Source organism: Mauremys mutica, chromosome 1 (assembly GCF_020497125.1).
Source record: "Mauremys mutica isolate MM-2020 ecotype Southern chromosome 1, ASM2049712v1, whole genome shotgun sequence".
Taxonomy (NCBI): domain Eukaryota; kingdom Metazoa; phylum Chordata; order Testudines; family Geoemydidae; genus Mauremys; species Mauremys mutica.
In genome coordinates, this window is record NC_059072.1 from 268,893,453 (window position 1) to 268,919,783 (window position 26,331).

Here is a 26,331-nt window from a genome sequence, read left to right on the forward strand (position 1 = left end):
CAAGTGAGGAGTTGAGTTCACCAAGAATTTCTAAATGTCTTTCAAGAGATCCTGCTGATCCTAGACTCTTCAAGTCTATTAGACGTGGGGTTTGGTATATTTTACTATGGGAAGGCCACAAAGAGGTATTCAAAAGGCTAAGCAACTATATTTTCTACAGTTTGTTTTTTGCTCTATCTTTGTTGAAATATTTAATTTGCTTTTGGCACAGAGGTGGAACCTTTGATTATTTATTTACATGATTTGTAAAGCATTTTTATAACCCTCCACATTTGTAGCACAGCCTGATTATTGAAGAAAAGACATATCAAGGTCATTAACATTTCTAACACTTCACAGCAGCTAGAAATCTTTTAATTCTACTGTCAGTCATGGAGTGTAACAATCCTGTTCTAAATGGTGATAAGTACAAATCTTCTAGATTGCCTTAAACTATTGATATACTATAGATATGACTTATGTGCTTACAAAGTAGGATTTCACTGTTTGGCAAAAAGACTGCAGATTTTACTTTTGATTTGTGGAAAAAAACTGATCATAATTTGAATTACTATGTTCACTAGTGTGGGTGTTGGATCGTTATGCATATTTATTCTAAAAACAAACATGAGGACAAGAAATTATCTGTAACAAAAAATTATATATCTCGTAGAAATGTGTGCATATCATGCCATACTTAAGAACTTTTATCCTGCTTTTCACAAAATCTGAAATTGATATAGTTGCTGATCAGTAAATCCTCCAGCAGATTAATGAGTTGCATTAATGACTCCAAAGACAGTACGTCATCTATGGATTGATTTAAAGAAAGGCAATTTAAATCACTGATTTAAATCACCAAGTGGAAATCCTAGCTATAAATCATCAATTCTAATCAAGTTTTCCACTTGTACTTTAGTTATTTTCTAACTACATTCTTATTGGTTGATATAACCATTAAAACATGTTGATTTACAACTAAATAGAGCCTTATACTAGATTTGGTACCTGGGAGGGTCCACTATAACTATATATTAAATGTTAAATATTAAATAAATGTATAGTTTATATTTTCAGATTATTATTGATAGTACCTTTTCATTATGTTAGAAAATGGTGAATGATATATTGCTTATTTGCTAGATAATTAAGATTTTTTTTTCATGATTTGTGTCAAGCTGCATTAGGGTGAGAATTAGAATTGAACACAAAGCAGCATATACAATTTTTTTAATGCTTAAAATATTTTAGATACATAAATTTCAATTATCAAAATGTTTCACATTTACAACTAAATGATTTCTTAAACAGAGGGATTAACTGTAGTCAATAAACAAAACTATTTCAGCCCAACTTGGTAAATTTTTCAAATACGTACAAGTGAAAATGACTGGAGCTTAAGTTTCTACTGGCCTAAGGGCAGGTCTAGACTTAAAACACTGCAGCGGCGTCACTGTAGTGCTTCAGTGAAGACGCTACTATGGCAACAGCAGAGCTTCTGCCATCGGCGTAGTTAATCCATCACCATCAGAGATGGTGCCTATGTTGATGGGAGAAGTTCTCTCATTGACAGAGAGATGTCTGCACCGGGTGCTAGGTCGGTATAATTGTGTCATTCGGGGTTGTGGACACTCCTGAGCGATGTAGTTATACCAGTGTAAGTTTATAATGTAGACCTGGCCCAAATCTCTTGAAAATGAGACGGTCTACTATTTTACTTAGACTGTCCTTCAAACTTTTAAAACTAGGGGATCTCATCCCCTCCCTCCTTGTTTTTATTTCATAGACTGGAGGAGACAAGACAAGTTTTCCTGCTTTTTCAACTCCTAATTGACTTCTCAACTTTGAATGTATTAGTCCAAATGAAGAAAATACTCTTTCTGTACCTGCAGAAGAGGCTTGTGTTGTGAAAAGCAGTTGTAGCACTTCAACAGGCTCTGGTTCCAGGTGCTTAGCTAGTGACTTCCACCAGCTTTCTTTAAAAGATCATCAGCAAACATGTACTGCTTGAATGGCCCCAAGCAGTCATGCGCGGGAGGCGCCCCGGAGCCGCGGACCTCCCGCGGGCATGACTGCGGAGGGTCCGCTGGTCGCACGGCTCGGCTGGACCTCCCGCAGCTGCGGACGGTTCGCAGGTCCAGCGGCTCTGCTGGAGCTGCCGCAGTCATGCCTGCGGGAGGTCCAGCCGAGCCGCAGGACCAGCAAACCGTCCGCAGTCATGCCTGCGGGAGGTCCACTGGAGCCGCGGGACGAGCGCCCCCTCCGCAGTCATGCCTGCGGCAGGTCCGGTCGTCCCGGGGCTCCGGTGGACCTCCTGCAGGCATGACTGCGGCAGGTCCGCCGGCCCAGCCTGCCACCCCCCCCGGGAAAGGGCCGCCCCACGCGTGTGCTTGCCGCGCTGGGGTCTGGAGCCGGCCCTGGCAGTTAGACATCTACCCCGGTACTTTGGGTTGGGAATATTGGCAAGAAAATGAGGTGGAGTAAGTGCCTGATCCATCTGCTTCTTTACTGCCTGCAATTTAACTTTGTTGTTGAGTATTTCTTTCTTCAGTGTTTCTTGACATTCTTTCCACATTTTAACAACATCAGCAATATAGCAGCAGTCTTTATGCAGTTTGTCCAAGGCTACAGAAATAGGTTTTTGTTAAGTTGGCCATAAAATAATGGCTGCAGCTTAGGTCATCTAGTACATTGAAAGAGGAGGGTACTTTTCAGGGACTTCTCGCTTCTTGGCTCTATGAGCTAAGGTGTGAAAAAATTATCTAAGTTATACATTTCTTGCTTTGGGAAGCATGGCTGTCTTTTGGTATTAATTTGATAGCACTTTTTACTTAATTCATTTGGATTATTTTCTCTAGTTCCCCAAATAGGAGAAAATTAGAGAAAAAAAAAGAACTTTCACTTTCTAGACAACAGCTATTCCTGCATTATTGTGGACAGCTGATATTCTAAACCACTGTGTTCACTTCCATCCTGTTTTCCCCAACTATTTTTTAGTGGGCTTTGAAATACAGCACAGTCCTTTAAACAAGTAGACCTTTCTTTATTTGCAAGTCATTTGCATCTTGTTAAATGGATTATTTTAGGTCCTCATTGCTGAAAACAAATGTTAGGCTACCAATGAGTAATACACTGGCTTAGTAACTGTTTCCTTATGTCTGCTTCCATAACTGTAACAGCCTATAACTTACTCATAGCTAAAAGAGTTTTCCGTAGCTCAAGAGGTAGAGGGCTGGTTTTTGGTTCCAGTTTTATCATCTGCCATCAACTGTGGAAAGTGTGTGTGTGATAATGTGTGAGTGTGTGTGTATGTGTGTGTGTGTGTGTATATATATATATATATATATATATATATATATATAATGTCCTCAGTTTGTCAAAAATACACTCTAAAAGGTTTATATTTTATCTACAGTGTTGTTAAGGTTTCTTTATTACCCATTCAGATATTACCTGTATTTCTCAAAGGCAAGAATACTGTAATAGATCCCCACTGTGGAGTTGGAGTCCCTGTGCATGATTGAAGTTAGAACCCACTAGGGTAACCATATTTCCATATGCTGAATACGGGACACCTGATAAAATTACTCGTATTCAAACAAGTTCAACGGCAGTCAATCAGAACTATGCACTACAAACATTCAAAAACATACAAACTCGTTAAAAAGAAATACTGCATAGTTGGATTCTTTTTATTTACCTTCTTATCTTTAAGGCTTTAGGGTTCACACAGGGAGGAGTGAGACACATGGGGAGAGGTCACACACACACACACACACACACACACACACACACACACACACACACACACACACACACACACACACACACACACACAACTGTCTCGCATGGTGGGGTGACTGACCAACCTGACCCTCCCTGCCTGCTGCGCTCTGCCCTCCCTGCCTGCTCCTGGGACAGACCCATGTCTCCCAGTACTTGGCCCCGAGGCAGCTGGCAGTGAAGGGTACAGGATTTCTTTTAGGCATTGTGGCTCCAGTTGAGGGCAGAGGTAGGCAAGGAGGTGCCTTTAGAGCTGGCTAGGATAGGGACAGCTGACTCTGGAGGGAATGGTACGCTGGAGAAATTCATATTTTCATTTTCAGTGATCTGGAAGGGGGTTTTAGAGGAGCTAGAGTCTTTTTATGGGTCCTCCCACTTGCCCAGGAGCCACAGTGAAAATGAAATAGTCTCACAGGAGTTTAAAGAGCTGCTTTGCTGATCGCACTGATCCCCTGAGTGCTCTCCTCACTCACTTGGTGAAGGGGTGAGAGCAGTGCTGGTAGCAGAAGTTTAGATTCTTTTTTTCCTAGTATTACTGTACGTTTATTTATTCAAGTAAAATGTATCCTGTCATCACCCTGCCTTGTCTCCCAGGGTATAAATCTACTCAGAGTACTCTCAATCCACCATACATGTTTAGTAAGTGAAACAACATAACTTCATTGGCGAACTTTGTCAACTTTCTCTCCACTGCCTCTTCCATGTAATTAATAAATACATCAACACTGGCCTCAAAACTGACCCCTGGAGAATTCCCCTATTAACTTATTTTAACTCTGATTAATAGTGGGCTACAATAACTGTTTCATACTGTTGAACCTGTGTATAATTTGCAGCACGACTTTACCTCTTACCCCATGGTTATTTTTCTTACTAGTCTTTTATGAGGCACTGTAACAGGGTGGCAAAGTGCATGATCTTGCATAGGGATGCAGGGTTCTTTTGTTGATCCATCCTGTTAGGAGGAATTAGAATCTTGCATAAAGATAAGTAAATTCTGTTGATTCATTGTGCCACTGAGATACAACAGAAATGTGTGTGTAGAACCCTTACATGAGTATAGGGGAAATTAATGTTCAGACAGGAAGGTCCTGTAAGAAACCCTAAGAAGACATAGTCGTAAGGGGAGAGGTTCCACTGAGGTTTGTGCTGATTGACTCAAAAATAACACAGCCACCATGAGGGGGCAAGTTTGACTTTATTCAATATGTGTGGACTTTATTAGAAGTAAGATGGAAATGTTTTGTGCTTCATAGGCAACTTAGTGGAAAATATTATGAAAATCCAGGTAATTCAGTTTATCCATTAGGTCATCTATATCTGATATTTCATTAAACTTTTCCAAATACCTTTACAAATATAAGGATTGACGCTTTCCTGTCAACAAGTCTTGCTTTCTCAAGGCCAAAGGGAGTCCCACATTTCCATTGACATCTGGAGATCAAGCAGCAGTAGAATTCAACTGGAATTTAGTTACACACAAAAGTTGATAAACCCAAAGGGATTACACATCTAGGAGCTAGTACGGAGTATAGAGAACAGTTTTCTAACAGTGTACCTTCCAAGAAGTGGTAATTAACACTGTGCAGGAATTTAACATAAACCTGGAATTTCAGCTATCTGCATGTCATAAAGGCTTATGTTACCTGCCATTGGGTACATATGGGAGCACTAACTGCCCTGAGGATTTCCACACCCTAGACAATTAACCCTCTTACTCTAGTATCTCCAGATTTCTATAGGTAAGCTTCAGGTTTAGCCCAGCTGTTCAGTCTCCTGTTTCTTGCTGGATCCTTAACCTGGTACACTGGTCTCTTTGGAAACCTCTCTTGGCAGTGTCCATGTTGTTCTTAACTGTAGAAGTTATTTTTCCTATTATCAGATTAATCACATAGGCATAGAAAGTTCAAACTTTAACATACTGTCAGGCAGTCAGATCTTCAGTTTATGCTGGGTACGGTGGTTCAAAGAACAACACCTAAGTTTCTGTCAAAGCTCAATTCAACCTTTCACCTGAGCTAGCAAATACATCTATATGGTTCTCTGAATGTCTGCAGAACAATTAACTATTACCTATCTTGAACTTGTCCATTTTGTAAATCAGGTACACTGTTAGTTATTTGCGGGATCACAGGAAATGGATCAACACCATGAAAGCAAGCGTTTCATATTGGGTCAAGTTGGTTGTAGCAGCTCCCATTAGATTCTGGCAGAACAAATCATGCAGAAAATAGAGTAAATTCTACAATTAATCTGAAATATTAAAAACATTAAATCTTATAAATATAATGTGAAAATAATTGTGATCTAGCTATTATATGAAAGTTGTTGTTTATACTTTTAATTGGAGTGTCATCTTTATGTCTGAATATTTAACCTTTTAATGATGTGAAATAGTTTTTGAGCTTGTTTTGAGTGGAATCCTTCTGGGTAAGGAAGTAATGTTTTCTCTTGCCTATGTTGTTGCAGACTCTCCTACAGATTTTTGGCGTGGTAGCTGTGGCTGTGGCAGTGATTCCTTGGATACTCATCCCTTTAGTTCCACTTTGTATTCTTTTCATTTTTCTTCGACGGTATTTCTTAGACACAGCGAGAGATATTAAACGTCTGGAGTCCACAAGTATGTTGCTTGGATAGAGCTGATTTTAAGTCTGAGCAACAATTATATGAGATGCTCAAATTCTGCAATCAATTAATTAATCAGGAATTTTTGCTCTAGTTTTGCAGATTACTTGCTTGTTGTCTTGGGTCTCAACCCAGCAAAATCCTTCAACACTTGGTTAACCTCAGCCTTAAACCCACAATTAATGTCTTTGAAATCAAATGGACTACTCATATATTTAAAGTTATGGACATATTTAAGTGATTTGCTGGATCATAGCCTTATTGGGCTAATTGCACATAATAATGTAGGTTTTGACCCAGTATGACCTTCATGATTATCTCTGTATTTCAAATTGACTATAGTATTAAATAGCAGAGTCTGAGTCTTGAGAATCATGAATTTAAAAAAAAATTGGGTGCATTATCTGATTAGTGAAAGAAACAAAGGAAGAAGCCGTGGATGATAACAACTGTTGAAAACTTTTTTTGTGTCAATTAGATTAATCCATTTTGCCATCCAAGTGGGTGTAATTGAATAACAGGAAAGTAGGTTTATCCTATGTTTATCCTAAAAGATGTGATTCGCTGGCTTGTGTCAGTAAACAGAGAAGTAGGATTAAAGATTAACATAGTGCAAAAAATTACCAACACCACCCTTCAGCTACAATAAATTAGTCTTTTTTTACTTCACAGCTCGAAGTCCAGTGTTCTCCCACTTGTCAACATCTCTCCAGGGACTTTGGACAATTCGTGCTTTCAAAGCAGAGCAAAGATTCCAAGAATTATTTGATGCTCACCAAGATCTTCACTCAGGTTTGTCATGAATAGACATGGACAGCTAAGTATGTAGCTCTTTCAGAGGGAAGTATTTTCTCCCCTCAGATACACGTGAGCAGCATACATGCACAGCTCATGCTGATTTTAATACATCTCTCTTTAGTGCAAAATCTCCCCATTAATAAATTTCATAGTTGTTTCTTCTGTCTTTCTGGATTTGTAGAATACACTTTGGACTCTAGAATAGTTTGAGAGATCCAAGCATGCATCATATCAATATTTAAGATAAACATTTTAAAGTGCACCTCTACCCCGATATAATGCTGTCCTCGGGAGGCAAAAAATCTTACTGCGTTATAGGTGAAACCGTGTTATATTGAACTTGCTTTGATCCACCGGAGTCCGCAGCCCCGCCGTCACGGAGCACTGCTTTACCATGTTTATATCCGAATTCGTGTTATATCGGGTTGTGTTATATAGGGGTAGAGGTATATACCCAATAATTATATTTAAAGTATCATTCTCCACCAAGTTCCCATATTGCATAATATTTTAAGGCAAAACAAGTTATACTTAGCAATATTTAATATTATTCAGGTGGAACACTAAGGATGTGTCCACACTAAAAAATTAAATTGCCCTATATTAGATCAGCTTACAGCCACTGCAGTAATGACTACCGTGGTGCATGTCCACACTACTCTCCTTGGTTGGCGGTGCATATCTCAACAGGAGCGCTTCCACTGACCTAAGAGGGGCAATGTGGGGAGCTGAGAGTACAGTCTCTCAGCTCTGCTGGCAGATCTCAGCTGGGAGCCCTGCTGGCTGCCTGTCCCCTCAGCTCCCTGTTTCCTGCCAGGAGCAGGAGGAAGCCTCCCAGGGCTTTTCACCTCCCCATTCTCCTCCAGGAGCAGGCGGGGAAGCCCGCCAGGACTTCTCACCTGCTCATTCCCTGCCGGGAGCGGGGTCCAGATGCCCAGTTCTCCAAGGGAGCAGGGGCAGCTGGGCTCTAGCTGCCTGGCTTTCTTGTCAATTTCACAGCAAGCCATGAAATTGACAAGAGAGCTAACAGCTGATGTAAGTAACACAGTGTTTACACAGACACTGTGTCACCCTAACTACACTGACATAAGCCCTATGCCTCTTGTGGAGGTGGAGTTGTTATGTCAGTGTCGTGGGCACTTATATCAGTGGGACAAGGCTGTAGTGTGTACACTGACATAATTAGGTTGTTGGAAGGTTCCTTACATTGACCTGACTGTGTGGTGTAGACCAGTTCTAAAACTCTACAAAAATATTTAGTGTAAATTATCCTTCGGAAAAATATAAAAATCTGTTAATCTCTTATCTTTTTTGTCTGAGCACCTTTAAGAGCTCCTGGCCATGTTAAACTGTAGGTTAGTTTTTATTAAAGTCTACTTGGCTGCAATATGAATATTCTGTGTGCAAAAGTAATCTGAATTATGTTTGTACAAAGTATTCTATAGTAGTTTGCCTTCTTTTTTTTTAATTGATAGATTCATAGAGTTTCAGGCAAGAAGAGACCATTTTATCATCTAACCTGACCTCCTGTATATTACAGACCATTACATTTCACCTAGCTACCTCTGTACTGAGTCCAGAGGCTTGTGTTTGGCTAAAGTATATCCCCCAGAAAGTCATCCTGGCTTGATCTGAAGTATTTGTCTCACTTCAACTTTCAACCACTGATTCTTGTTATGCCTTTCTCTACTAGAACACCGCCATGTAGTACATGATATTTTCTCCCCATGCAGGTACTTATACACTGTAATCAAGTCACTTCTCAATCTTCTTTTTGATAAACTAAACAGATTGACCTCTCTGTCTCTTGCAGAAAAGCATTTTCTCCAGAACTCCAAATAATTTGTGACTTTTTTTCTGCACCTCCAGTTTTTTAGTATATTTTGAAAATGTGGACATCTGAGCTGTATATAGTATTCAGTATCAGTCTCGCCAATGCCTTATACACAGAAGTAAAATTGCCTCCCTATTTCTACTTACTACTGCCCTGCTTATACATCCAAGGAGTGCATAGCCCTTGTGCCACAGCATCGCACTGAAAGCTCATGTTAAGTTGCTTGACCACTATGACACCTAAATCCTTTTCAGAGTCACTGTTTTCCAGAACACAGGCCCCCAGTCTGTTGGTATGGCCTGCATTCCTTTTTCCAAGACACGTAACTTTAAATTTGGCTATATGAACAGGCCCAGATTACAAAGCGATACAGAATTCTACCTTATGCCTATTTGATTTCTGTTATTGGCCCTAAATTTGAATACTTTAATTTTCATTATACAGACTATGCTGCTTTCTTCTGTGATTTATATCATATAACTTCCACTGTCCAGTAATACTAAATTCTGTGAAGCATATTGGGATATACTTTATCTAAATGTTATATGAAAGAAAATTGCAATGGTATTTTACGTAGCGTACTAGGCATCCGATCCAAAGTCCATTGAAGTCAATTAGAGTCTTTTTGTTGGCTTCACTGGGCTATAAATCAGGTCCTAGCATCTTTTATTTCTGTTCCGACTCCTGTTTGATATACTAGTCTCAGATGTGTTAAACAGTGTGAAAACCTGAAAGCTGGCCAGCACTAGCTAGGAAAATAGGGCATCATCATCATCAACACATGCAAACTCTCTCCAAGAGAATGATATTTTTGCAGCTTATAGAATTAGTCCATGCTGATGTTATATTACTGTCTTTTGGGAGTCAATATAGAACTGATTTTTTCCCAATAACTTATTGTTCTTATTATAACTTTTAAAAAAACTTTTTAGAGGCTTGGTTTCTGTTTTTGACTACCTCCCGATGGTTTGCTGTGCGGCTGGATGCCATCTGTGCCATCTTTGTTATAGTGGTTGCCTTTGGTTCCCTGCTTCTCGCAAAGAGTAAGTGCAGATGCTAGGAATGTTAATGCTATAATTATAATTTATAGCAATACCTTTATTCTTTTTCAGAGTTTACTTTCTCTAATTGTTTAAGGATTGCAATTAAGTAAAATGTTTCTTTCTAGATCCTGGTCTGTCCCTCAGTCCAAGACATTCCTGTAAGTACTGGAGACAGTTCAGACTTCTCTGGGCTCAAGGGCTTGGCCATGAACCTAACATCCTTTCTCCAAATTATCTCCTCCGTGTGTTGCAGGCAAGCTTGCAATTCTACAATCTTGCCTTTACTATTGAAATACTAGCTTTTAAAGCTGTCTTTGGGACAACAACATTTGTTTCCCTTCTTGTCATGGCAGACTAGGCCAAACAGAGCAGGCTGAACATTCAGGGATGCAGCTCAAATGTCTTGGGTTCAGGGAGAGGCCAATCCCAGAAAGGAAGATTGCATTATAAGAAGTTTTATATTCATTTTCATGCTGTTGTTTTATATGATCTTCCCAAGATGTAATTACGGTAGATGTTCTAAAACTAGATAGTCGTCTAAAATACAAAGGAAGTAATTATCTTGGACATGAAATTTGGGTGCTAATTTGCTGTTCTTTGTTTCCTTTATTTTTCCTTTAGATAATATATATAGAGACCTTGCATTATAGAGAAGATTTCCAGCTAGGTTTCAAGTTACTAGACTTGAAGACAAATCAAAACACTGGGTTTGAGTCGTCTCTCCAATCAGTATAAGGAGTAGCTTTTGTGAAGTCAGTGGAGTTACGCTGATGTAAAATGGCTATAGTGAGAGGAGAATCGGGTCCCATATTAGGGCCAAATCCTGTTTAGTTTATTCACACAAGCTGACTTGTTGAGTGTAATGAGTCTGTCCATGCGAGTAGGGTGAGCAGAAGTTTGCCCTTCAAAAACTTCTTGTCTGCTCTTACAGTGCTTTGCACCCATTTGTACCAGTACATAGTTTGTGTAAATGCTAGCAATGTGTTTTATGCTCACTGTGCACAGGTTTAGGAGCCTGATCCAACTCCCTTTGAAATTAATTGAAAGATTCTCAATTGCTTAACTGAATAGCAATGTGCTTAAACTTGTGCTTAAGAGATTAATTGATTCTGGGCTTTTTTTTCTTTTTTTTCTTTTTTTTTTTTTTTAAAGACAAGGTGCCTGGCAATGGAGAACCAGGACCTTATTTTCAAACACAAATATAGTTTTAGAAAGCTTACAAAAGTAATGTGACAAGATAGACCTTTTCCACAGAGCTACTGTTTAAACTGGTGGGACCGAGAGCCAATCTGGCTTACCACTTCAGTGGCATATTAGTTTGAAAAAGGAGTTAAGTAGAGTTTTGTGTCATTATATAGATGTGATTTTTCTCCTCCTCGCCCTACAGCTCTGGATGCAGGACAGGTTGGCTTGGCATTGTCCTATGCAATCACGCTCATGGGAATGTTCCAGTGGGGAGTTAGGCAAAGTGCTGAAGCTGAAAATCTGGTAATATTAATTTGCTCAACTTTGTATTTTTCACATCTCTTTGCTGTTAAGTGACATGAAATACATTTGAAGCATTATCTTTGCATTAATTGAATTTTAAAGACCCTGTACCCCATGGCCAAAACTGAACTGCATATTTGCAGGAAGAGAGAGGCAGCCCCAATGTCTCAAATTTGAGGAGGGGTTAGTTCCGTTAGTTAGTTAGTCTTTTCCATTTAGAATCCCATAAAATCTCAGTTATCAATAAATCTTGCTGCCTCTTTGATATTTGTGTGTCCATGGATATGAAAAAAAATTCTGCTAGCTATCTAGCCAATACTGTAGCAACCAGTATACTGATTTGTCTCTACTGCTGAAATACAGATATCCATTCCAAGCGCATAATAACCTTAGCCAGAGCTGCAAGGGACAAGCTCATTGGTGAAATCCCAGAGATTGTGGTGGCTCAGTACACACATAATAATGATAAACTTATCAATGATATTACTGATAGGCTGGATCTTCCTGTAGCTCAGATGTAAGTCTGATCTCTAGTACTACTCCCATAGATGACCAGCAGAAAGACAACCTATCATGTAGAAAATAAGGTTCCAGTCCTGCAAAGCACTTAAGCATATGAGTAATCCCATTGACCTCAAATTAATGCTTACATTGACTCAACTAACATGCTTTAAAATTAAATACATGCTTAAATGCTATGCTGGATCGGGACCTATATTAGGAGGTAAGACTTGCATTCCTATTTAATAAAAATAGGACAGTACCATGATTCGTCCTCTCTCTCTCTCTCTCTCTCTCTCTCATATATGATTGAAAGAAAATTTCTGCTGTCATTTTGTAGCTTTTTTTATAATCAGAATGTTACCCAAAATATAAAAGAGTTTGAGTTTATTGCTTGTGTGACTTTTTTCTAGATGATCTCAGTAGAAAGAGTAATGGAATACACAGAACTTGAAAAGGAAGCTCCTTGGGAGTCCAACAAACGTCCACCAGCTGAATGGCCAAGCCAAGGAGTGATAGCTTTTGAAAATGTTAACTTCACTTACAGCTTAGATGGACCCTTGGTGTTGAGGCACTTGTCTGTTCTAATTAAATCAAAAGAAAAGGTATGCATTGCATGCTTACTTCAAATATACACAACATTTTCGTTAAGGGGGTAATACCTTATGGTCGGGTTTGTTTTTTTTTCCAACTCTATACAGTGCTATAAAATATACCAGGGTGGCCAAACTATGGCGTGTGAGCTGCATGCATCTCTTTTATAGTTAAAGTGCAGCTTGTGGAGTCCCCTACACGCCCCCATTCTCTGCCTATCAGACTGGGGCAGAAAGCTCAAGGCTTCTGCCCTGCAGTGGGGTGGTGGGGCTCAGGGCTTCTGCCAGAGACGAGTGGTGCCAGCTGAGAGAGGGGGGCACAATTTAAAGGCTTAAACAGTTTGAGTCACACCCCCAGGTGTATACGCCCCTATTGCCCTCAGGGGCCCCTTCCTGCAGCTCCCCTGTGTTAGTTCTACATGAAGAGGCAGCAGCAGCAAGCAGCTGGGAGCTTCAGGGAGGGGCTGCTGCTTTAGCTCTGCAGGAAGAGGCAGCAGCAAAAGCAGCGGCTCTCCCTGCTGCTCCCAGCTGCTTGCCACTGCCTCTCCACATGGCTGCAACTTCCAGCTTGCCGGCTCCAGGAACTGACCAAGTGTGGGGGGGGGGGCACGTGACCCCCCCCATGCATCGCCTGTGACTTCTGCCAGCAGGAAGGGGCTCGAGCCCCGGCAAGCACTTCCCGCAAGGCTGAAGCCCTGAAACCCCCACTCCCTGCCAGGCTGAAGCCCTGAGCTCCAGCAGGCGCACCCCAGCTCTCGAACTTCTGAAGATTCTCATATGCAGCTCAGAGGGTCAGTAAGTTTGGCCACCCCTGAAATATACTATCCTTAGAAAATGAGGCCTGTATTTAAAAAAAAATAAAATAAAGTAATTATATTACTCATATTTACTAAAGGATAAAGCATGTTTACTTACTATAAGTTATGCAGTAATGTTTGGTAATATGCATGGTTATGAGTAAATAACCTACTTAAGAACTTGGGAAACTTGGGACTTTGTGAATTCCTATTGCATAAACTCCAAAAACAAACACCACTTAGATTGTATGCTCTTCAGGGCAGGGACTTTCTCTTTGTTATATGTTTGTAAATGGGAGAATCACACTTTGCTTGAGAGCATTTTCTGTCTCTGCCACTGAGAAGACAAAGCTGCTCTAATGATACCAACAGTTTGTATCCATTAGGGGGAAAACGGTCAAGGATGGATTGAGTTTAACTAACTTGTGTTAGTTAACTGCATGTGACCTTTTCCCTAGTTTAGAGACAGGTTTAATACCTTTTCCATCAGCACTGGTCTTGAGAAGCAAAACTATTAGGAAGCTAAGTATGGATGGGAAAGAGGGGAGATAAGTAGAGCTGTACAAAGGGACACTGAGCATCCACTAAAGGAACACAAAAGGGGCAGGGAGAGGCAACACAAAAGGTGGACAGTGACAATACAAAATAAAGGAGGGTATACGTGTGCGCACACACATAATCCCAGAATGGGGGAGAAATATATGGAGATATACCTACCTCATAGAGCTGGAAGGGACCCCAAAAGTTCATCGAGTCCAGCCCCCTGCCTTCACTAGCAGGACCAACTACTGATTTTTGCCCAAGATCCCTGGTTTTAGCAGGCCAATGCTCAAACCACTAAGCTATCCCTCCCTCCTAATATATGGAGATATACCTATCTCATAGAACTGAAGGGGACCAGTCATCAAGTCCAGTCCCCTGCCTTCACTAGCAGGACCAAGTACAATTTTTTGTTGGTTTTTTTTTGGCCCCAGATCCTTAAATGGCCCCCTCAGGGACTGAACTCACAACCCTGGGTTTAGCAGGCCAATGCTCAAACCACTGAGCTAAAGGGGAAAACAGTCAATTTCATAATTTTAGGATTGTGGAGTTTTTACTTCAGTTCCTTTTGGCAACTTATCCAATTAACTATCAGCATTAATTAGATTGTTAGCCAAAAGAAACAGAAATAAAAACCCTCTCTCTGAAAACTTTTGACTCTTCTCCCTTTGCCCCATCATCTCAATTTAAACCGTCTCAATTGAAAGAGTGTGATAGGGCAAGTTTCCCCCATAGAGCAAATTAAATTAGAGCCCTGCAGTGTTAATTCGTGTTTTGCCACATTTCAAATGCAGGTATAAGTTTTTTGATTAAGAAATCTTCCCTGGGAGGTTGGCTCAGTTCTATACAATTGTTGCCCTGGCTTAATTTGTAACACGCACTTCCATTCAGCCCCAACCGCCTTTCCATTCCTCAAGTGAATCATTTTCATAACAAGCATGTTACGAGAATTCAGCCCTTCTATCCTGTACAAAGATGATTTCATGGACAGAGGTAAGTGGGAGTTGAGGGCAAGGAGTTTACAAAGTGTAGTAAAAAAAGCTGTTTATCTTCTCTGTACTTTTCTTGCCTTTGGGCCAGCTCTGTAGCAGTTACAATAAGCCACTCTAGTGTAATAGTGAATAAGAAGATTTAAATTTCATGGCAAGAAATAGAAATAAAATAAAAGAACAGAAATAAGAGAGGTACCCAGACAGTGGCTAAACGCTTGTTGCTTTTTTGATCTGAGTGATTGTGCTGTGGGTTTGTCATCCTAAAGTAAGTTTGCCCAGTTTGAAACTCCTGCAGCTCTGGAGAGAGATTGCTTTCCTTTTTAGAAGCTACTGTTTTTGATAATGCATCACATGGTATGACAGTAGGCCATCACCACTATAATGTGTAAAATAATAGGTTTTCAGGTATCTGCCCCTGTTCCCTGGATTCTAGTAAAAGGGAAGCATTTCTTGAAAACCTAGAAGTTTCTAACATTTCAGGCCATGTCTCTGCTACAGGAGTTACTGTGGTACAGCTATGGCACCAAAGCTATGCTGCTGCAATCCCATAGTGTAGACGCAGATGACAGTGATGGAAGGGTTTTTTCCGTCACTGTAGGAATGCCATCTCCCTGAGTGATGGTTGCTAGGTCAATGAAAGCATTCTTCTATCAACCTAGCTGCCTCTACAGTGGGGGTTAGGTTCACATAGCTACGATGCACAGGATTTTTCAGTCCACCTGGCTTAAGGTTTAAATATAGACTAGGCCAAAGTATTTTATCACTGTCCTCTAAGGCTTCAAACAACACTTAACACCTAATGTAGATGAAGACTATGTCTACACTATGGAAGCTTCTTGGAGCAGCTAGTCCTGGAACCCACCAGAGGAGAGGCAATTCTTGATTTAGTCCTAAGTGGAGCACAGAATCTGGTCCAAGAGGTGAATATAGCTGAACTGATTGGTAATACTGACCATAACATAATAAAATTTAACATCCCTGTTGTGGGGAAAACACCAAAGCAGTCCACCACTGTAGCATTTAATTTCAGAAAGGGGAACTAGACAAAAGTGAGGAAGTTAGTTAAACAGAAATTAAAAGGTACAGTGCCAAAAGTGAAATCCCTGCAAGCTCCTTCAGCGGGAGCCATGGCTGAAGCCCTGAAGCCCTGGCAAGTTCCCTGAGCCCCAGCAGGCAAGCCCCACCACCCTGCTGTGGGGCTGATCCCCCGAGCCTTGACAGGTGCACCTAGCTCTCGAACTTCTGAAGATTATCATATGCATCTCAGAGTGTCAGTAACTTTGGCCACCCCGTCATAGAAGATACACCCATCAGTGGCTGTTATCCAAGATGGTCAAGGACACAACCCCATGCTCTGGATGTCCCTAAGTCACTGACTTCCAGAAGCTGGGACTGGATGGTAGGGAATGGATGCCCTGTTCTGTTAATTCCTCTGAAGCACCTGGCATTGGCCACCTTCAGAAGACAGGATTCTGGGCTCAATGGTCCATTGGTCTGACCCAGTATAGCCATTCTTATGTTTTTATGGTATAAGTTTTAAAAGAAGACCAGGCCAAAAATAGTGGTGGCTTTTAAACACAACACAGCTGTCTTTGTCAAAGCTAGATGGTAAGTGGTGTTTAAAAACACATTAACACATGTCGGTTCATACATTTGCTAAACATAAATTATTTTCTTTATCTGGATGACCTAAATCTGAGTTGTGTTTAGTAATCAGGGACCCAATCCTGCTGACATGCCCTTTTGTGTATGGAGGTAGCCATTGACTTCAGTAAGGCTGCACAAGGGCCTGCCTGCTTGGTTTCAGTTTTGCAGGAAAGATTTGATTATGATCTGTATAAGGAAAAATAATGTGCCTTTTGAATAACATGATTTATAAAAGGGAATAAAATTCTGTTTACTGAGAGCCAGTTCAAATTCATGTTGATTTTAGCAGCATGTAGTCAATTTAGAGAAATCCATTTGTATTTTTGGTCAAACACTGAAAAATGCAATGCTTTCATTTGATGCCTGCCTGAAAGAGAGATATTGACAATATACAAGCAGCTTCATTTTTATTTTAAGAGTTACTTTATTTTTGATAATGTTTTTTTTCATGTTGCTAATACAGTAGTGTATATCACTAAGGTTTTCAAAAGAAATGCTTTTGAACTCTTTCTTTTTAAAATACTTTGTGTGTTCTCCATTTAGCTTTTTCTTTCTGATTTATCTTTTTGAAGGAAGAGGCGCTTTAGTAGAGTTTCTTCAGAAATATTTCTCATTATTTCAATTATTTTTTTTCCTTTTACTTTTATACCATTCCTTTAAACAGATTTGCTAAAACTATGCTGTCTTTTAGGTAACAGTAAAATAATTATTAGCATTTACATAGTACTTAGTGATTGTACACACCTACGTGAATCAGTTATTCAATAAAATCATAGAATTTGAAAAAGTTAGAGGTAGAAAAGACATTTTAGGTTATCCAGTCCGTCTTCCAAGTTGCTTCTTCCAGTATATTTTCTTGTGCTTAGTCTAGGGTGTTTTGGTTTTTTTAAATGCAGGTTCTGCCACTTTGCTTGGGAGCCTGTTCCATATCTTAATTTCTCTGTTACAAATTTTTTCCTGATATTCACTTTGTTTTCCTTTCCTTAATATCATTTCAGTATCTCTGTGTATCACACTACATAATTCCCCTGTTTTGTTTGGTGTTTGTACTTTGCAAATATTCTTCTGTTGTCATGTGCCTTCTTAATCACTTAGCCATGCTATACTGTACATCAGTGGTTCTCAACATTTTCAGACTACTGTACCCCTTTTGCAAGTCTGATTTGTCTTGCGTGTACCCCAAGTTTCACTTCACTTAAAAACAACTTGCTTACAAAATCAGACATAAAAATACAAAAGCATCACAGCTGAAAAATTGCTTACTTTCTTATTTTTACCATATAATTATAAAAGAAATCAATTGGGATACAAATATTGTACTTACATTTCAGTGTATCGTGTATATAGAGCAGTATAAACAAGCCATTATCTGTATGAAATTTTAGTTTGTACTGACTTCGCTAGTGCTTTTTATGTAGCCTGTTGTAAAACCAGACAACTATCTAGATGAGTTGATGTACCCCCTGGAAGACCTCTCCTTACCCCTGGTTGAGAACCACTGCTGTTCATATTTAACTCCTTTATCTTTTCTCATAAATCAGTATCTCCAGTCCATGGTAATTTTTCTTGCTCATCTCTGAAATCCCTCCAGTGTTTGCCAATATCTCTCTGGAAATGTGGTGCATAGAACCTCAGAGTTACAAACACTTTGAGAATGGAGGTTGTTCGTAACTCTGACTTGTTCATAACTCTGAAGAAAATGTTATGGTTGTTCTTTCAAAAATTTACAACTGAACATTGATTTAATATAGCTTTCTACTATGCAGAAGAAAAATCATGCTTTTAACCATCTTAATTTAAATGAAACAAGCGCAGAAACAATTTCCTTGCTTTATCAAATCTTTTTTTAAAAACCTTGCCTTTATTTTATTTTTTTAGTAGTTTTTAGTAGTTTAGTTTAACACTGTACTGTACGGTATTTGCTTTTTTTTTTTTTTTTTTTTTTTTTTTGTCTCTGCTGCCTGATTGTGTACTTCTGATTCCAGTTGAGGTGTGTGTTGACTGGTCAGTCTGTAACTCTGGTGTTGATAACTCTGAGGTTCTACTGTAACAGGTTCTGCCAGAGCAGATCTATAGAGAGAGTTATCCCAAGCTGCGCTCTGTGAGACAGTTGATTGGGTGTACATTCCATTTCTCTAAGTAATTCTTACCTGCTTCTTGATGAAGACAGGTTTTTTGCAAAAAGCTTACTTTATTATGGCTCCTCATTGAGTTAGATCAGGGATAGGCAACCTGTGGCACACATGCCAAAGGCGGCACGCAAGCTGATTTTCAGTGGCACTCACACTGCCTGGGTTCTGGCCATTGGTCCAGGGGGCTCTGCATTTTAATTGAATTTTAAATGAAGCTTCTTAAGTATTTTAAAAACCTTATTTACTTTACATACAATGATAGTTTAGTTATATAATATTATAGACTTATAGAAAGAGACCTTCTAAAAAGGTTAAAATGTATTACTGGCATGCAAAACCTTAAATCAGAGTGAATAAATGAAGACTCGGCACACCGCTTCTGAAAGGTTGCCAACCTCTGAGTTAGATACTATTCATCTTGAGTAAGGTCATCAGAATCTGACTCAAAATTGTCTCAAGTGCTGCTAGTAATGCTTGTTTAATACTAATAATGTCCATAGGCAGATCTCAAAGTGCTTTACGAAGGAGTCAAGTATCAGAGGGGTAGCCGTGTTAGTCTGGATCTGTAAACAGCAACAAAGAGTCCTGTGGCACCTTATAGACTAACAGATGTATTGGAGCATAAGCTTTCGTGGGTGAATACCCACTTCGTCAGATGCATGCTTATGCTCCAGTACATCTGTTAGTCTATAAGGTGCCACGGGACTCTTTATTGCTATTTACAAAGGAGTGTTAGTGTCATTGTTCCCTTTTTACAGATGGAGAAATTGAGGCACAGGGAGGTGACGTGGCTAGTGCAAGGTCACCCAACAGGCTAATAGCAGAGCTGAAAATGAAACGCAGGACTCCTAAGAACCAGTCCGGTGCTCTATCCACTTGGCGACATTGCCTCTCATTTAAGCATTCAGCAGCTCATATTAAGCGACAAACATTCATTTCACCTTTAAATGAGATGATTTAGAAAATTCTTGAAGCTTCAAATCCCATCCGACTCCAGGGTGGTGTTCTTCTTAGAGTTTACCTTTTAAAAAACAACAACAATTTTTAAGGAATTTACCTGTTGCCTTGCCTTTTAATAAATCTCGGTTTGCATTAATGGAAGAGTACTACAAATACTACGTTGGAAGCGCCTGGGGTTAATCATACTGGCTTGGTTGGTTTTGCAGGTTGGAATTGTGGGACGAACAGGAGCTGGGAAGAGCTCTTTGATAGCAGCCCTCTTTCGGTTGGCTGAACCCAAAGGACGAATTTGGATTGATAAGTACTTAACATCAGAACTGGGACTTCATGACTTGCGGAAGAAAATTTCAATCATACCTCAGGTATGAAGCTGACTTTGTCATCCACATGCATTTTCATTTTAGGGCTGTAACATTTCAAAGAACTCTGTCAAGATCATTTTTATAATATTTTTTTCTTTTTCTCCTCTATGTTTGCAGTGCTCCTAGATCCCTGAATTTCATCCTTGTCCATTTTGTAAATATTAGTTTCCCTGTTCCCCCACTGTAACCTTAGAATGGAGCTGAAATAATCACGGCTTTTTAACAACTTCATTATCTATGGATTTCTGTCACGTCAACCAATTATTTTGTGTGTGCATCTGTGATATCAATATCAGCACAGTTCTAGAAACAGTTTGAATTAAGTTTGCTGGCTAACTGCTGCTGAAGAGCCAGCACAGAGCATAAAATATATTTGCTAGAACCTAAAAATACGAGCGGCTATTGTTTTCCATAATATCTCTGCAATGGACTACTAAATTGAAAACAAGAGTCTATATATTTAGTATCCAAATGATTCAGTCTGAAAGTACAGCAAAATGTCTTGATCATTTAAATCAGTCCATTCTTGTGGACTAATTCTTCAACAACTGCTAAGAGACAATAACTGAGATTGTGCTTCTCTGTAATCTGATGTATTTGAAAGAATTTGAATAAGATCACATTCTTTCCTACAGACTGCCTCTTCCATAACATATAGGATCAGCCCTTTGGGTCTGACTCTTTCCTCTTTTCTGTCCTCTTTGTGCTGCTCTGACAGGACTGTAGGGGAGTGCAAGCAGTATGCCACCTTCCCCACCAGGAGAAGGATGCAGAGAGGGCATGGCAGGAATATGTTGCACTCCAGCAACATCCAACTGGCATATGATCCCTTGGGGACTGTTCAGGACAGGAGCTGGGCAGAGAATCACAGATCTAAAATGGGTTCCCTTACTTTCACCCCTCAGCTGGACTACATGGAAAGTGGTGCAGCAGAGAATGTGTGTGTAGGGTTTTATTCTTCTTCTCTTTTTTACAAATAACAAAAGCAAAGAAAGAAACACTGCTCTCCTCTCCCACACACATATATGCTCTTGAAAGTTAGATTTGTTTGGCAGTATGTGATTTTTGTTTTTTCATGTATTTGAATTAAATTCTGAGTGAAAATTAAACACACTTTTTTTTTTTGCATTGGTGCTTTAGGCACCTAATTGACATGAATGTTTGTAATGTTTTCTTATTTTACTGGCTATATCCGTATCATAATATTATTTGGGTGTAAGCACAAAAATTAATAATAAACAATATCAATGGCCAAACAAGACTTCACAACTAAACATCTGTTTGCCCTTCAGCTCCTCTCTCCAACAACAGAGCCTTTCTAATTTTTAAGTCACTTTCCTCCTTCCTCCAGAACTGACCATACATTTCTTACCAGCTAAAATGCCAGTCTGAAGAGATGCTATTTCAGGGGTAGGCAACCCATGGCACATGTGCCAAAGGCGGCATGCAAGCTGATTTTCAGTGGCACTCAAACTTCCTGGGTCCTGGCCATCGGTCCAGGGGGCTCTGCATTTTAATTTAATTTTAAATGAAGCTCCTTAAACATTTAAAAAACCTTGTATACTTTACTTACAACAATAGTTTAGTTATATATTATAGACCTTATTATAGGTTTAATTTTAGAGACCTTCTAAAAACATTAAAATGTATTACCGGCACACACAACCTTAAATCAGAGTGAATAAATGAAGACTTGGCACACCACTTCTGAAAGGTTGCTGAACCCTGTGCTATTTGCACTGCATCTTAAATATTACCTGTTCTGGCTTTGGACTACTGAAGGGATCAAACTTCAAAGCTGAAAACCTTCTCACAAAAATGTCTTGCCTATTCTCCCCGAAAAGATGAGTCTTATTGCTGACCTCTAGAGCATTCTGCATGTGGCATAGCGTGGAAGTTTTCTTTTGAACCTCCTCTACAAAAGAGGTATAAAAAGGGGGAGATCACAAACTGGATGATGGACAGCAGCAGCAAAACCAATTGTAGCCCAACAACAGCAGTTCTTACTGTAAATCACAGAGGAGAAACAAGCCCAAGGAGTGATCCACTAGCTATGTTCCCTATGTTCAGTAATCCAGGGACACCAGTTAAGCAGCCAGTGAGTACCAGCCCTCCTCTGTCCGAGACTGGACTGGATGATGACCCTGATGCCTACCTCTGAGTAGTGACCAATGTTGTTCAGTGAGGGCAGTTGTTCTAGGCCTTCAATTTATTAACAGAAGAGGCACAAGCCATGTGTTAGGTCCTGGCTGAGGATGATGCTACCAGCTACAAAGCCATAAAGCTGCCATCCTAGACCTGATGAGGGACGTTGGAAGAAAAGTACTTGTGATGGCTCTGGAAGTAGCCCTTTTCCTCATCAGAGCAGCCACACACCTTTACCCTACAGATGACTGAAAGAGCAAGCTAAACATTGTTGCAGCAGAAGAGTTTTGTACAACCCACGTGCCTTTGGATAGCTGGGCCTATGCAGGTCACCAGATTCCATGGGGACTCTGACCTATCCTCTGGCCATAATTCCCCTTTGAGGGGGGGACATGGCTTTAGCAGCCATGACTATAAGGTCCTCCCTCTGCAGTGCCCTATTCCTTTCATGAACACATGGACTAGGAGGTATGTGCTTTGCAGGTAGCTCATCCTATTTGTTTGGGTGATGGGAGGAAACACTTGGCTAGACACCAGTGGGATTTGTTTGGTAGGTAGCATTTTAACTGTTAATTTCCAGCTTCCATTCTGTTTTGTTTAATAACGTTGGATCCAGAAGCCTTTTACCATATTGATGTCTGAATGTTTGTTGGTCCATGGTGAAGAAATCAAGGTAGCACTCACTTAATGTACTGATTTATATGTTTATATTCTATTATCTCTCTCTTAAAAAATAACTGTGAATGTAATAAGAAGGGTAACAAGCAATGGCTCTTTAATGCCTCTCTTCGTCACCTGTCTTTCTTTTTTCTTTCTTGAGAATAGAAGCCAAACAGAAAGAGGTAGGTATGCTGTTACTAGCAAAGAAATACAATTGGATTGCAGCCTAATGTGGGCCGTCTTTTGTTTCTGCATACTGGAGGTTTCATTAATGCACAGTGGTGCTACTCAGTGGAGTTAGTGACCTTTTTCTATTTAAAGAGGACTTTACATAGACTTAAATTCTTTCTCTTTTGTTTGTGCACAATGTTCTTTTCTCCCGAAAATGGATGATGATCAGTTCATTCAAGGGCTACAGGGTTTTGAGAACTTTAACTACAAGTATTTCAGGTGATTTCCACATTTGGATATCTGATCCCCGGTGAACAAAATATAACATTAGAGATGGAAAACTGCTAATCAAATGCTGTCTCCACACCTTGAGCACTCATCATTAATTGTATGCGTTATTCATGCAGAAGTTTCCTGACCTGAGCATAACATTATTTTAATAAAGTAAAATGTTGTTATTTTTATCTTGCTAGTTATATAGAAGGTTTTTTTCATGGTCCCCAGGGGTTTTAAGTGTCTGAAAGTTATCAACTAGGGTTTCTCTTTCAGATAAAGAGAGGTTTGTTTTCTACTAAGTATATGCAAAGGTCTAAGACCAAGGAATAACTTTAATCATTTTGGAGGGTGGGGGAATAATTATACTATAATAAACATTTTGTACTATATTACTAATATTTGTATAAGTAATAAAAATAGCTACGTAACATGGAGCAACAGTTTGTAGCTGCAATCCTCAGCATTCTCTGGGAAAACTATGTAGTCTAGCTGTAGGCGTTCAGTAAAATATATTGTGTAGCATGCTAACTGAGTCACTCTCCAGAGAGTGGTGAGAAACAAGACTGAAGTTTTCTTAAATGTGAATTTAAATATCTACCCACAGAAATAAAAATGTGCTTAGGTTTCTAATTGCTTGCTTGGATGGAGCTGTTTGAAGGTTGTGTCTGTAAATATTATCTGTTACCCTGACTGCAAGCATTTTTACAACAATTATTTACAGGTTTGGCTTATTAACTTCCTCTCATAAAACAGGTTATTTTAAATACTAATCTGTGTCAGAAGTGATAATTAAAAATTATCCTTATCTGCTTGTTGCAATACATGTTTGCTTTTAGGACAACTTATAATAGTTATGAACATTTTATAAATTCAATTTCTTATTTTGCCAACCTATAAAAATAGATTGAAATGGGAAATTATCTTAACAATACCTTCAAAACATCTCAGATAACTTATTAAAATGTGTATTGTTAAACAAATTACTTACAGTGGTGTTTTTTTTAAAGAAAAATGTTTCCTCAACCATTCTATTAAACCCCTTTGCTAATTCAACAGGTTTTTATTTAAGTTTCCTGATGCAACAAATACTTTCAAGTACTTGGCACATTACAAGAAAATAAAAAGAAAACAAACTCATTATCTTTTTACATTTATTGTACCACATTCTGCCATCATCAATACCTTCATAATACTCTAGGAATGGTTTAAAAATTAACACATCATCATAAAATATTTAGGTCCAAATTCTACCCAAATTTTCTTCACCCTCCTGCAGGTCCATAGGCACCGGTAGGGTTACCTGGGGTCTTCATCAAGGGAGGATTTAACCTTTAAGATATGTGATGTCTTTTTTAAAAAATCATATGATATAAACGTTTACTCTTTTTAAAAAAAATTGTAGATTTAAGAATCTCTGGTAACAAATCAGATATTTCACAGTCCTCAACAGCATTATGATGATTTTTTTGGCTTGGATTACCTTGTTTATGACACCAAGAATTACTGACATCCTAACATTTCCTCCAGTCCATGGTTCTCAGACTGTGCCATCTCTGCTTGAATATCAGCAGTATTCAGGGCTGTTTTTAGAGAATTCTGGGGCAAAATCATGTCCCTCTTGCTTTTGTTGACTTGAAGATCAGTTTGTAGCATTGGGCTAAAGCTCAGTGGTTCAGCGCTCTCCCACTTTTGTTGCCTTAACCTTTTGATTTCCTTCGAGGCCTTTGGGTAGGAACAAACTTATTTCCTGGTCTTTTCATTCTCTCGCACTACTTCTTCGCTTCAGAGCATGGAGGTCTTTGCCTTCTGGGTCTTCCAGTGTAGTGCTTCCCTGCCAGGTCCCTCTACCTCTCCTCTTCATGGCAGAACTGCCCAGAAGACACCAACCAGAGACCAAGCAGTATTGATCTAATGAGGCAGTTCTGTTTAACAGCTCAGGAGAGCTTGGCCATGCCTGTCCACAGTTTATGGACCCTTGCTCTGCCAAGGGGAGAGGCTCTGAGTTGGACTAGTTTGAGAGAGTCTGCCTCCCATTAAGCCACAATATATTCCACACTGAGAGAGAGAACACAGAAAGGAAGGAGTCACAGGAGGAGGAGTCCAGGCACCCTACGCCTGCTCCAGGAGTGTATCTATCAAATGCAACCCCTCTCCAACCAGGAATAGTCCAACCCAGAAGAGTCCTGCCACAAGTCTTTAAATAGGACACTTCTCATTAGGGAAGGGGCAGGCATCCTTTCCAGCTTCCCTTCCCCCCAAGTTGAGGCCAGGGAATTTTAGAGAGATACCCTAGGCATTTCTTCTCTTGGATGAGGATCCAGAGCATAACAACTTCTTTGCAAAGGCTGTCTCTATCCCAAGGAGCACAAAAGAGCACACCTATCCCACCAGTGACTTAACAGTGATTTTAGACACCCACACAGAGGCTAAAAAAGGAAGAATGAAAATCTAGAAGATATGGGTCCCCCTCACCAGATTCCAGTTCCAGCTCATCAACTGATGAGGGGTGCTAGAACATGACAATCAAAACAAGATGCAGGGCGGGTGTTGAATCCCATTTGCTCACTAACTCCATAGGCAGAAAAGTGGGGTGGCCACAACTGAAATCCAAGAGCAGAAAACCCCAAGGTTGATCAGTCTTCAGACTGCAGATCACAGGCTGCCTTTTCCCTATGTAATGAAGGAAGGAATAGGAACACTTTTACAAGGGCAAAATGTTTTAGAAAACAAGCTACAGTATTTTAGTAAATTCAGGAACCAAGGATGTCATCACTTTCCTGCCTGAGGTCTGTGAAGTGGTAGCAGCCCTAACCCAGGGTATGTTTAGTCCCTCTGTAGAATAGACTAATAGTATATCCTGGCTGTCTTCAGAGGGGGCATTAGGATGCCAGCAGCAGATCTGGGATTCCTACTGCCCCTGCTGGGAAAATAGGCCATAATCATCCTCCTCCTCCTCCCTCTTTGATTCCCTCCACTGGCTCTTTATATTTCACTGTATCAAGTTC

The 26,331-nt window shown here is 39.8% G+C and overlaps 1 protein-coding gene across 4 annotated transcripts in view; it reads left to right on the forward strand.

The window, feature by feature from the left end:
- ABCC4 (ATP binding cassette subfamily C member 4) overlaps positions 1 to 26,331 on the forward strand; it is a 228,647-nt gene that overhangs the window by 161,549 nt on the left and 40,767 nt on the right. For 2 of the 4 annotated variants that reach the window (XM_045009855.1, XM_045009883.1), the window contains 6 exons: positions 6,232 to 6,382; positions 7,060 to 7,179; positions 9,952 to 10,062; positions 11,450 to 11,550; positions 12,465 to 12,656; positions 19,919 to 20,074. In XM_045009855.1, coding sequence (XP_044865790.1) covers positions 6,232 to 6,382; positions 7,060 to 7,179; positions 9,952 to 10,062; positions 11,450 to 11,550; positions 12,465 to 12,656; positions 19,919 to 20,074 — 831 coding nt within the window. Of the gene's footprint in view, positions 1 to 6,231; positions 6,383 to 7,059; positions 7,180 to 9,951; positions 10,063 to 10,187; positions 10,221 to 11,449; positions 11,551 to 12,464; positions 12,657 to 19,918; positions 20,075 to 26,331 lie in introns of all 4 variants that reach the window. The other 2 variants (XM_045009864.1, XM_045009873.1) reach the window with 2 other exon arrangements.